This window comes from Bison bison, unplaced genomic scaffold (genome assembly GCF_000754665.1).
Source record: "Bison bison bison isolate TAMUID 2011002044 unplaced genomic scaffold, Bison_UMD1.0 scf7180017858048, whole genome shotgun sequence".
NCBI lineage: Eukaryota > Metazoa > Chordata > Mammalia > Artiodactyla > Bovidae > Bison > Bison bison.
In genome coordinates, this window is record NW_011488621.1 from 3275770 (window position 1) to 3289873 (window position 14104).

General features: G+C 36.9%; 1 protein-coding gene across 2 annotated transcripts in view; it reads left to right on the top strand.

Annotated features, from left to right (window-relative positions):
• Nucleotides 1–14104, top strand: part of MMP16 (matrix metallopeptidase 16 (membrane-inserted)) — a 406901-nt gene that overhangs the window by 235854 nt on the left and 156943 nt on the right. For both annotated transcript variants that reach the window (XM_010862117.1, XM_010862127.1), the window contains exon 4: nucleotides 6465–6769. In XM_010862117.1, coding sequence (XP_010860419.1) covers nucleotides 6465–6769 — 305 coding nt within the window. The remainder of the gene's footprint in view (nucleotides 1–6464; nucleotides 6770–14104) is intronic.

The window sequence follows — 14104 nt, forward strand, 5'->3', positions numbered from 1 at the left end:
CCAGGCTCCTCTGTCCATGGGATTTTCCAGGCAAGAGTACTGGAGTGGGGTGCCATTGCCTTCTCCGCAATCCAACACTAATTCCCATTAAAAATTTATGAGCAGAGCGCATACTGAAATGGTCTAACTCTTCGTATCTCCATGATAGCCTCTCTAGTACATGTCTCTAATTTCTGTTGCTTAAACTTCCCAAATGTTTTACTGCTTCCAATTTTGTCCCTTTTGTTATTTTTCATCAAGAGTAGTGATCTTTGTAAACTGGAATAATACCAGGATATTTCTCTACTTAAAACCCTCCAGTGGTTTGCTTTCACAGAAATTAACCCAGGTTTCCCTTGTGGCTCAGATGGTAAAGAATTTGCCTGCAATGCAGGAGACCCGGGTTCAATCCCTGGGTTGGGAAGACTCCCGGAGAAGGAAGTGGCAACCCACTCAAGTATTCTTGCCTGGAAAATTCCATGAAAAGAGGAGCCTGGCAGGCTACGGACCATCGGGTCACAAAGTGATCTTTGTAAACTGAAATAATACCAGAATACTTCTCTGCTTAAAACTCTCCAGTGGTTTGCTTTCACAGAATATAACCCATTCCCTGCCAATTCTCTTTCAATTCATATCACTGTACTGAGTGGTCATTTTGCACCAGTTCACTAAGCAGCCGCATTATCTGAACTGGCTGGAAACTCAGTCTGAGGCGTGTGGGGCTCCTTTTGTCACTGATATCTCATTTATCGTCTACTCATCTCACCTCCTCACCACTCATTTATAACCATATGTAATTGTATTTTTATTGTTTATCTCTTATCACTAAAATAAGATCTGCAAGATCAGAGACTTATTCACAGTTATATGTCTAGCACCTACAGCGGTACCCATGATGTAGTATGTTCTTTGAAATAATGAATCATAAAAATACTTCCTTCTGTAATCTGATAAGGTGGAAAGAAAATATAAGACTGCAAGGAAAATTAGACAAATTTCAAAGTTAAAACATATTCTGTATGCCCAGTCAGCCATCAAACAGGTGATTAGCAAGGGAAACCATAAATAAAACAGAAGACAGCCCTCAAACTGGGAGAAACTCTTTGCAAATGAAGCAACTGTAAAGGGATTAATCTCCAAAATATAAAAAACAGCTAATAAATCTCATTTAAATAAAAAACCCAATCAGAAAATGGGTGGAAGATCTAAATAGACGTTTATCTGAAGAAAACATATAGATGGCCAGAGAGGACATGGACACATACTCAACATCATTAATTATTAGGGAATGCAAATCAAAACTGCAGTGAGGTGTCACCTCACACTGGTCAGCATGGCCGTCATCAAAAATTCTATAAGCAACACAAGCTGGAGAGGATGTGGAGGAACGGCCCCCCTCCTCTGCTTTTGGTGGGAATGTAAATTAGTACAGCCACTGTGGAGGACAGTATCAGTTCTCTTCAGTCACTCAGTCGTGTCTGACTCTCTGTGACCCCATGGACTGCAGCACACCAGGCCTGCATGTCCATCACCAACTTCCGCAGTTTACTCAAACTTATAACCATAGAGTCGATGATGCCATCCAACCATCTCATCCTCTGTTGTCCCCATCTCTTCCCACCTTAAATCTTTCCCAGCATCAGTGTTTTTTTTTCCAGTGAGTCAGCTCTTCACATCAGGTGGCCAAAGTATTGGAGTTTCAGCTTTAGCACCAGTCCCTCCAATGAATATTCAGGACTGACTTCCTTTAGGATGGACTGGGTGGATCTCCTTGCAGTCCAAGGGACTCTCAAGAGTCTTCTCCAACACCACAGTTCAAAAGAGTCACTTCTTCAGCACTCAGCTTTCTTTATAGTCCAACTCTGATATCCATACATGACTACTGGAAAAACCATAGCTTTGACTAGACAAACCTTTGTTGGCAAAGTAATATCTCTGCTTTTTAATATGCTGTCTAGGCTGGTCATAGCTTTTCTTCCAAGGAGCAAGTGTCTTTTAATTTCATGGCTGCAGTCAACATCCGCAGTGATTTGGGAACTCAAAAAAATAAAGTCTGTCACTGTTTCCATTGTTTCCCCACCTACTTGCCATGAAGTGATGGGATTAGATGCCCTGAATGTTGAGTTTTAAGCCAACATTTTCACTCTCCTCTTTCACTTTCATCAAGAGGCTCTTTAGTTCTTCTTCACTTTCTGCCATAAGGATGGTGTCATCTGCATGTCTGAGGTTATTGATATTTCTCCTGGCAATCTTGATTCCAGCTTGTGCTTCATCCATCCCAGAGTTTCTCATGATGTACTCTGCATATAAGTTAAATAAGCAAGGTGACAATATACAGCCTTGATGTACTACTCCTTTCCCAATTTGGAACCAGTCCATTGTTCCATGTCCAGTTCTAACTGTTGCTTCTTGACCTGCATACAGATTTCTCAGGAGGCAGATAAGGCAGTCTGATAGTCCCATCTCTTGAAGAATTTTCCGCAATTTGTTGTGATCCACAAAGTCAAAGGCTTTGGCTTAGTCAATAAAGCAGAAGTATGTGTTTTCTGGAACTCTCTTGCTTTTTTGATGATCCAGTGGACGTTGGCAATTTGATCTCTGGTTCCTCTGCCTTTTCTAAATCCAGCTTGAACATCTGGAAGTTCACAGTTCATGCACTGTTGAATCCTGGCTTGGAAAATTTTGAGCATTACTTTGCTAGCATGTGAGATGAGTGCAATTGTGTGGTAGTTTGAACATTCTTTGGTATTGCCTTTCTTTGGGATTGGAATGAAAATTGATCTTTTCTGGTCCTGTGGCTACTGCTGAGTTTTCCAAATTTGCTGGCATTTGAGTGTAGCACTTTCACAGCATCATCCTTTAGGATTTGAAATAGCTCAACTGGAATTCCATTACCTCCACTAGCTTTGTTTGTAGTTATGCTCTCTAAGTCCCACTTGATTTTGCATTCCAAGATGTCTGGCTCTAGGTGAGTGATCACACCATCATGATTATCTGGGTCATGAAGATCTTTTTTGTACAGTTCTTCTGTGTATTTTTGCCACCTCTTCTTAATATCTTCTGCTTCTGTTAGGTCCATACCATTTCTGTACTTTATTGTGCCCATCTTTGCATGAAATTGTTCCCTTGGTATCTCAAAAAAATTTTTAAGACACCTCTAGTCTTTCCCATTCTGTTGTTTTCCTCTATTTCTTTGCATTGATGACTGAGGAAGGCTTTCTTATCTCTTTTTGCTATTCTTTGGGACTCTGCATTCAAATGGGTGTATCTTTTCCTTTTCTCCTTTGCCTTTAGCGTCTCTTCTTTTCACAGCCATTTGTAAGGCCTCCTCAGACAACCATTTTGCCTTTTTGCATTTCTTTTTCTTGGGGATGGTCTTGATCCGTGTCTCCTGTATAATGCCATGAACCTCTGTCCATAGTTCTTCAGGCACTCTGTCTATCAGATCTAAAACCTTGAATCTGTTTGTCACTTCCACTGTATAATCTTAAGGGATTTGATTTAGGTCATACCTGTATGGTCTAGTGGTTTCCCCTCCTTTCTTCAATTTAAGTCTGAATTTTGCAATAAAGAGTACATGATCTGAGCCACAGTCAGCTCCTGGTCTTGTTTTTGCTGACTGTATAGAGCTTCTCCATCTTTGGCTGCAAAGAATGTAATCAGTCTGATTTTGGTGTTGACCATCTGGTGATGTCCATGTGTAGAGTCTTCTCTTGTGTTGTTGGAAGAGGGTGTTTGCTATGACCAGTGCATTCCCTAGGCAAAACTCTATTAGCTTTTTCCCTGCTTCATTTTGTACTCCAAAGCCAAATTTGCCTGTTATTCCAGGTATCTCATGAACCCCTATTTTTGCATCCCAGTCTCCTATACTGAACAGGACATCTTTTCTGGGTGTTAATTCTAGAAGATATTATAGGTCTTCATAGACCCATTCAACTTCAGCTTCTTCAGCATTACTGGTCGGGCATAGACTTGGATTATCGTGATATTAATGGTTTGCTTTGGAAACAAACAGAGATCATTCTGTCATTTTTGAGATTGCATCCAAGTACTGAATTTCGGGTTCTTCTGTTGACTATGATGGCTACTCCATTTCTTCTAATTGATTCTTGGCCACAGTAGTAGGTATAATGGTCATCGGCATTAAATTCACCCATTCCAGTCCATTTTAGTTCAGTGATTCCTAAAATGTTGATGTTCACTCTTACCATTTCCTGTTTGACTACTTCCCATTTACCTTGATTCATAGACCTAACATTCAAGGTTTCTATACAATATTGTTCTTTACAGCATCGGAATTTAGCATCAGAGGATAATATGGAGGTTCCTTAAAAAAGTAAAAATAGAACTAACATGTGACCCAGCAATCCCATTCCTAGGAATATACCCTGAGAAAAAACACAATTCAAAAAGATACATGCACCCTAGTGCTCATTGTAACACTGTTTACAATAGTCAAGACATGGAAGCAACCTCAGTTCTGTCAACAGAGAAATATGTAAAGAAGAAGTGGTACATATATACAATGGAATATTACTTAGCCATAAAAAGAACAAAAGAATGCCATTTGCAGCAAAATGGATGGACATAAACTTTGTCATACTGAGTGAAGTCAGTCAGACAGAGAAAGACAAATATCATATGATACTGCTTATGTGTGAAATCTACACACACACAAAGGTAAAAATGGACTTATTTACAATACGGAAGTACAATCACAGATGCAGAAAACAGACTTCTGGTTACTAGGGATTAAATGGGGGAGGGTAACTTGGGAGATAAGGATTGAGATATGCTTACTATTATATATAGAATAGATGGCTGATAACTTACTGTATATCACAGGGAACTCTTTTCAATACTCTGTATCTGGCTATATGGGGAAAGATTCTAAGAAAGTATATATATATGTATCTGTATAACTGGTTCACATTGCTATTAACTTGAAACGAATACAACATTGTAAATCAACTATACTGCAATAAAAATAAACGATTTCACTTGATTTGCTTCCTTATTTTCCTTGTATATAATAGATGATATTTATCATCACAGTCATTATAAGTCTTGTCTAGAATATGGACTAGAAAATAGTGTAAACCTTGTTGTAGTTGTGATGTCTACATTAGAATTTAATATAATTGCTTCTTGAGTCAAGATATTTGGGTTAAAAAACTAGCTCTACCATTCTAAATTTTCTCTAAATTCATCTGAGATCCTTTGTTTCTATGACAGGTGTGAAAAACTCACCTGGCTCACAGTAAATGCTCAATTAAGTGTTTTTTTTTTCTAAATGCTTAATTTCCTGCCTAATGTTTGTAATTATCTTGGCATAGTTACAGATAGTTGAAATACAATCTGCATATTATTTTTCCACCACAGATTATATCCTGAATATTTTTCCGTACAGCTAAATAGTTGAAAATAGCAAAGTCATTTTTGCTATTTAAAATTTCAAATCCTGTATATATTATAGCTGTAATATAGACATCATAATTTAATATCATTTAGCCTCCATGCAATAATAAAATAGTAATATTAACCTGAATATTATACCCTCCTATGCATTAAGATATTCCCTTAGTGAAACTCATGGATTCATCAGTGTAAAGTTATTGGTTGAAATGGTCTGAAACTTACTTATAACCCCTGTGAAATTTGCTCTTTACTTTTTACAAAGATATATGAACTTATACTACCACAATATAAAATACTTAAATATATATATATTTGTTTATGTTCTATTTATAAAATAGTAAAATAAGTGATAAAAAAGAAATATCTGATCAGTGCTAAATAGAAAAAAAATATATTTATAATTTTTCTCATGTTATTAGCCTCAAGAAAAATAAGGTAATAGTGTCCAAGTTACTTCTTTAAATTCACATAACTGTTAAATATTTGTATTAAAGAGCTATTCACTCACATGCCTTGGACTATGAATAATTAAATATATAAGAGAACAGTCGACATCAGAAACTGTAGTTAACTGACCTTTTATTTAAAAAAAGAAATAACTTTGTGTTCACTGAATTGTTCATGATATGAGCATAAAGACATTGTTTGGAAGTAATGTGTGTACACAATAGCGTGCCCCTAAAAGAAATTATTACTGTACAGAAATTGAATTTTTTATTTCAGCTTAGAACTGCTGTACCTGTTTGATCATTTGGCAAAGCCGCTTTTCTATTATTGTTCAGGAGACAAAGTGATGATTGATCTAACTACCCCAGTGTTAACCATTCTGCAGAAAAGATCTCTTATAGCCTTGGTAGATGAATACTATACTGCTGAGAATTTAATGACCCAGCATAGTGAAATGTAGCTATAGAGAGAGAAAGAATTAGTTTCTTTCCTACTTACTAAGAGACATTTTCTAATTTCTTTACTCAGCTTGTGATGAAAATATGTAAAAAGTCAACGTGTAATAGCTCAGATTATATACAATAACGTCATACTGACTATCCTTTTTTTCTAAATTTCAGTATAAAGAACGTAACTCCAAAAGTGGGAGACCCTGAAACCCGTAAAGCTATTCGCCGTGCCTTTGACGTGTGGCAGAATGTCACTCCTCTGACATTTGAGGAAGTTCCCTACAGTGAATTAGAAAATGGCAAGCGTGATGTGGATATAACCATCATTTTCGCATCTGGCTTTCATGGAGACAGCTCTCCTTTTGATGGAGAGGGAGGGTTTTTGGCACATGCTTATTTCCCTGGGCCAGGAATTGGGGGAGATACTCATTTTGACTCAGATGAGCCATGGACACTAGGAAATCCTAATCATGATGGTAAGTGCATAGTTTTATTATTTTGTTTTTTTATAATGCCCAAGTAATTTGCTAATTTATAAACTTAAGCTCAACAAATAATTTGTTTTTAAAATCACCAAACAGTATGAGGCCTTTTATAGCATTTTACAACAAGAATATGTATAAGTCATTACACAATAGTAATTTTTCATGTGGCTTTTGATTAAAGATTAAACCTTTATAGTGTACTATATAAATACTCTAAATTGAATTTTGTTTTCTATAAAAAGTCATTTCGAAGATTCTGTAATATTCAAGTCATGAGACATGCATTAAGCAAATTCTCCTGTTTTTTAACACTTGATTCCAGTGTTTCCCCTTGAAACTTAACCTTGTTTGACATTGGTGGTGTAGCTTCTACCATATCTTCTCTGTGTGTGTGGAGCGGTGGGGGGAGGGGGGGCTTGGGGTGCTTTCCATTATCACCTTTCTAATCTGTAAAATTTTTCTGCTTCTTTTTTGTCTCTTATCCTTTCCTTGGTCTCCCAATCCGATACCACTACATAAGTTATTGTTTTTGTATTATATCTTTAGTTTTATAGAAACTAGATTCTTACAACTCCATTGTAACATATCTATCAGTTTTCTAATCCTTGCAATTATTCTGATATGCAAAAATAATGAAAAAAAAGCTCAGCTAGTTCAGCTACAACTCAAACAACTCCACAAGAGGTTTTCTTCAAAACAGACATTTTACTTCACATGTACCACTCCCTTGATTCATGCTAAGCCACCGGCAGTTTTCTCCACCACTGATTTTACACCATGATTATTTGACCACAAGAAGCATTTATTTATTTCGTGAAACTGCTACTATCTTAGGTAATAGTGTTCCATGGAACACATTTGGAAAAAGTTGTGTTAAATACCCCTATGAATCCTTTCCTATCTCTAGATCTATGAAAAAATGTATAGTTGCAAAAATCTCTTTGAACTGACATATATTTAGGCGGTGGGGACATTCTTACTAATTTTCATTAGACTTCAATGTTCTTTCTTATAATATACAAACCAAGTTTTTACTTAAGTCTCTAGTATCTAACACAGTGCCTGAAACAAGAATGTTGAAAATGTTTGCTTCTTTATACTTTATCATTTTAAAAGAGGATTTGAAGCATTTTACCAAAACAATATAACAAGTTGTTATGAGGCTTTTTAAAATCTGATCAAATAAAAAGTATTAGCATGAAAAAAAAGAATATATTTTTCATGAATGTATTTTAATAATTACATAAGGAAATTCTCTTTGTTAGGGTAAAAATATATGTTGAAAAATTCTCATTCATTGAATATTAATGTCTTTATTATTATATAATTAATGTCAGTGAAATTCTTTGGGCAGAAAAAAAAAGCTCAACAGCTAAAAATATGGCTACTTAATACAGAAAGCATGTGTTTCTTTCTGGGAAACAATTCATACTTCAAATTGTGTTTTAAAAATATTCACAGAATTACAAATTCTAGATTTATAAGATTCATAAATCAGCATCTCCATAATCCTTATAATCAAGACAGTTTTCTTTTTCACGACAATAAAATGTTAAAATCCAAGTATACATTGTTTAATGACAACTAATCCATTAGTAAAACTATAAATTCCTCCTTGATGAGTTAAGCCCAGCCATCAAGTTAAGATTTGTTAGTTCATTAGAAGATTTAGCTAGCTGGATTAGTGTAATATCTTTGCATTTTTAGATCAGGCAGGGTTCAAATATATTATGGATAGAATGAACTAGATCGGGTTAAACTTAAAATAACATTAATTTTCAAAGAAAGAAAATATAATAAATAACGTCCTATTTTCCAAAAGGAAATACAAAGCCTAGTATTAAACAAGATGATCTTTTGAATTATTGTAATAGGTGTATTTTCTATAATATAAAATTATGATTTCATTTTTAAGAACTGGTTTGAAGAATAATGGCAATTATGCTGGGAGAATTCACTATAGTGCAAAGAAAAGCCAGATACTTTGGAGTCAAACAGATGTATATTCCTGGCTAACTGATCATTAGCTCAAGAAACTGCTAACAAACTGTACACTTGATTTCATTCTTTATCTTGCATTGCAGTGCTGAAAGTATTGTAAGGAGCAACGCTTTATATTCAGGCATGTTTACCTTACTCTATACCTGAGCATATAATAATAAAACATTTACAACATGATCGTTGGCCCATAGTGGTTTGATACATAATTCATTTAAAATAAAATGTTTATTTTTATTAATATCACACAGGCATGCTAATGAAGTAGTTCACAGTTCCTCAAGGCAATTGCTTAAATGGTTTTAAATAATGGAAAAATATTTTCATTCTCACTAATTGAGAAAAGTAGCACTTATAATGGTAGAGTTTTGCTGACACAGGAAAACCTGAAATTTGCTTTCAGGGAAAAGATACTCTTCTAAACTTCTGAAAAGAGAAAATTGTATTTTATTCTAATACAATAAATTATTCCAATTGAGTCTAATTGTTAAAAACATTTTATGTCTACATCTTTGAAGTTGCATTGACTTTAGGGCCTCATAAATTTAATTTAAAAAATCTATATAAAGAAATTATGCCTATTAAGTGGTCTATATTTTCTCTTAAAATATTAAAATCATCAAGAAAGACTCACAGATCCTTTAAATGTATCTTCTATTAGCTGAACTTTTCCAGACATGAACCAATACTTTTTAAAACTAAGTTTGTCTTTTTTTTTTTTTTTAAGGTATAGGGCATTTGAAGTGACATAGGAAATGAGAATTTTCCCACTGAGTTGAGTATGAATGGTATTATGAATGCTTATGTGGTTTGTGTGATTGAAGACTTTCTAGGAATATATATGTGGGAAAGAATTAAAAAATAGGAAATAGGAGTTGGACGTGTACAATCAAGTCTGCGGACTTTTAACTCAGTCCATATATCTTGGAATGCTCTTAGAGAGATGAGAATACCAGACCATCTTACCCGTCTCCTGAGAAACCCGTATGCGGGTCAAGAAGCAACAGTTAGAACCCTGTTTGGAACAACTGACTGGTTTAAGATCCAGAAAGGAGTACCACAGGGCTGTCTGCTGCCACCCTGTGTGTTTAACGCATACACTGAGCACATCATGAGAAATGCCGGGCTGGATGAGTTACAAGCTGGAATCAAGACAGGTGGGAGAAACAACAACAATCTCAGATATGCAGATGATACCACTCTAATGGCAGAAAGCGAAGAGGAGTTAAAGAGCCTCTTGTTGAGGGTGAAGGAGGAGAGTGAAAGAGCTGGCTTAAAACTAAATGTTAAAAAAAAGGAAAGTAAGATCATGGCATCTGGCCCCATTGCTGCCTGACACATAGAAGGGGAAAGGTGGAAGTGGTAACCGATTTCCTCTTCTTGAGCTCCAAAATCACTGCAGGTGGCGACTGCAGCCATGAAATCAGAAGATGGTTGCTTCTTGGCAGGAAAACAATGACAAACCTAGATAGTGTGTTGAAAGCAGAGACATTACCCTGCCAACAGGGGTTTATACAATTGAAGCCATGGTCTTCCCAGTGGTCACATACGGTCATGGGAACTGGACCATAAAGAAGGCAGACACCAGAGAATTGGTGCCTTTGAACTGTGGTGCTGGAGTCTCTTGGACTGCAAGAAGATCAAACTAGTTAACCTTTAGGGAGATCAACCCTGAATATTCACTGGAAGGACTGATGCTGAAGCTGAAGCTCCAGTATTTTGGTCATATGATGCAAACTGCTGACTCATAGGAAAACTCCCTGATGCTGGGAAAGATTGAGGGCAAAAGGAGAAGAGGGCATCAGAGGATGAAATGGCTGGACAGCATCACTGATGCAATGAACATGAGCTTGGGCAAACTCCGGGAGATGGTGAGGGACAGGGACAGGGATTGTGTCGTCCATGAGGTCGCAAAGAGTCAGACACAACCAGGAGACTGAACAATCAGATCAGATTAGTCGCTCAGTCGTGTCCGACTATTTGCTACACCATGAATCGCAGCATGCCAGATCTCCCTGTCCATCACCATCTCCCAGAGTTCACTCAGACTCACGTCCATTGAGTCAGTGATGCCATCCAGCCATCTCATCCTCTGTCGTCACCTTCTCCTCCTACCGACAATCCCTCCCAGCATCAGAGTCTTTTCGAAGGAGTCAACTCTTCTCATGAGGTGGCCAGAGTACTGGAGTTTCAGCTTTAGCATCATTCCTTCCAAAGAAATCCCAGGGCTGATCTCCTTCAGAATGGACTGGTTGGATCTCCTTGGAGTCCAAGGGACTCTCAAGAGTCTTCTCCAACACCACAGTTCAAAAGCATCAATCCTTCAGCACTCAGCTTTCTTCATAGTCCAACTCTTGCATGCATACATGACCACTGGAAAAACCATAGCCTTGACTAGACGGACCTTTGTTGGCAAAGTAATGTCTCTGCTTTTGAATATGCTGTCTAGGTTGGTCATAACTTTCCTTCCAAGGAGTAAGCGTCTTTTAATTTCATGGCTGCAGTCACCATCTGCAGTGATTTTGGAGCCCCCAAAAATAAAGTCTGACACTTTTTCCACTGTTTTCCCATCTATTTCCCATGAAGTGATGGGACCAGATGCCATGATCTTCGTTTCCTGAATGTTGAGGTTTAAGCCAACTTTTTCACTCTCCACTTTCACTTTCATCAAGAGGCTTTTGAGTTCCTCTTCACTTTCTGCCATAAGGGTGGTGTCATCTGCATATCTGAGGTTATTGATATTTCTCCCAGCAATCTTGATTCCAGCTTGTGCTTCTTCCAGTCCAGCGTTTCTCATGATGTACTCTGCATATAAGTTAAATAAGCAGGGTGACAATATACAGCCTTGACGTACTCCTTTTCTTATTTGGAACCAGTCTGTTGTTCCATGTCCACTTCTAACTGTTGCTTCCTGACCTGCATAAAGGTTTCTCAAGAGGCAGGTCAGGTGGTCTGGTATTCCCATCTCATTCAGAATTTTCCACAGTTTATTGTGATCCACACAGTCAAAGGCTTTGGCATAGTCAGTAAAGCAGAAATAGATGTTTTTCTGGAACTCTTTTGCTTTTTACATGATCCAGCGGATGTTGGCAATTTGATCTCTGGTTCCTCTGCCTTTTCTAAAACCAGCTTGAACATCTGGAGGTTCATGGTTCACATATTGCTGAAGCCTGGCTTGGAGAATTTTCAGCATTACTTTACTAGCGAGTGAGATGAGTGCAATTGTGCGGTAGTTTGAGCATTCTTTGGCATTGCCTTTCTTTGGGATTGGAATGAAAACTGACCTTTTCCAGTCCTGTGGCCACTGCTGAGTTTTCCAAATTTGCTGGCATATTGAGTGCAGCACTTTCACAGCATCATCTTTCAGGATTTGGAATAGCTCAACTGGAATTCCATCACCTACACTAGCTTTGTTTGTAGTGGTGCTTTCTAAGGCCCATTTGACTTCCCATTCCAGGATGTCTGGCTCTAGGTCAGTGATCACACCATCGTGATTATCTGGGTCGTGAAGATCTTTTTTGTACAGTTCTGTGTATTCTTGCCACCTCTTCTTGATATTTTCTGCTTCTGTTAGGTCCATACCATTTGTGTCCTTTATCGAGCCCATCTTTGCATGAAATGTTCCCTTGGTATCTCTAATTTTCTTGAAGAGATCTCTAGTCTTTCTGACTGAACAATAGCAACATGTATTAATACATTTGATTGCCTCTTCACTTATGCTGTAGAAGTATAATAATTTTATACATATGCATATCATTAAAAAACAAAACAATTATTTAATATTTAGTGTTTCATTTGGATTAAAATATTGATGTTTCTTTACTGGTCCAATAAGTATATTTTTCCTATTGAGTGAGCTTAAAGAAAATGATTCTGCAGAATAATAGTGTTCAGAATTGTAGGCGATTAAGGGAGAAGTTAACTGTTCAAGATATAACTCCATAAAGATTTACTGCTTAGTTGAAATTCACACTTTTAACTAGCAACAGCAGGGTGGCTAGGGTAATGTCCTGTGAAGTATTGATCATTTATCAAAGGAAAAACCTCCCGCTTTGTTGTGGTACTGATGAATGTGTGGAGAATAAATGCATTCGTACATTCTAGCTTCTTTCTGTAAGACTGTCTTTTTGAATCACAAATATACAGGCACAATTCTGACATCTTCATTAATAAATTTTTTTGTTTCTTTAGTCCTCCAGTGTCCCCTGGCTTACCTACCTGAAAATTTTCTTTTCTCTCCTATTCAGAGTTCTTAAGCATCTAGAAAACAGAGAAAGTTGAAAGTTTAGCAAAAATGCAAATGAAAGAGCCTCTTGATAAGTACCAAGCTCATTTCCCACAGCATATTGCTCAGTTAATGAAGGCAATTTGAATTCTGTCTACCTCTAAAAAGATAAACAGTGACTTAGGCTGCCAGTACTCCTTAATTCATTGTTATCCACTTTCCTATCAATTTACTTATAGTCATGATACTATTTGAAAACTCAACTCAATCCAATACTCATTAAGTGAATTATGCAATAGTTACATTAAAATAAATAAAGGAGTACACCCCCACACTCACCTTTCATAAGTATAATGCCTCCCCCCCCCACCGAAGGCTTTTTTTTTTTTTTTAATAGAGTGGATAATAAAATATCTGCATAGTAATTCTAAATAGAAAAGCGTCACTGTGATACAGTTTTTGAAGAGTATGCATTGGCTGAACGTGGGTTGGAAAATTTAACTCTAACAAAATGTTAAAATTCATTTTGGTCATCATTATCATATGGTTTCCTTGGCTACAGTATAAAATGTAAGTGGTAAAGTCAATGTAAACATGAACTTACCATAAGGAATAGTAATTTACCACAGTCATGGGAGTCCAAAGTGATAATCTCCAAACAGAAATTTTATATATTAAAAAAATGTATAGAACTATGACTGAGAAATATATAGGTGCATAGCTTATTTTACCATGCAGTTCTACTAGCTATTCTATTAGCAAAAAGAATGCCTTGCACTGGCTGTGTTTATTAGTATAAAGGTGACTCTGTAAAGTCAGAAGGTAATCAGGAGGTGCTCAGAGCTGTTGGGATAGTTTTTCTAAAAACTAAGGAGAGAGAGAGATGATGATAAATAGTTCATCTGAGACATCAAAATACTTAAATCTATTGCATCATTCAGTTCAGTTCAGTTGCTCAGTCGTGTCCGGCTCTTTGTGACCTCATGAATCGCAGCATGCCAGGCTTCCCTGTCCATCACCAACTCCCGGAGATTACTCAAACTCATGTCCATTGAGTTGGTGATGCCATCCAACCATCTCATCCTCTGTTGTCCCTGTCTCTT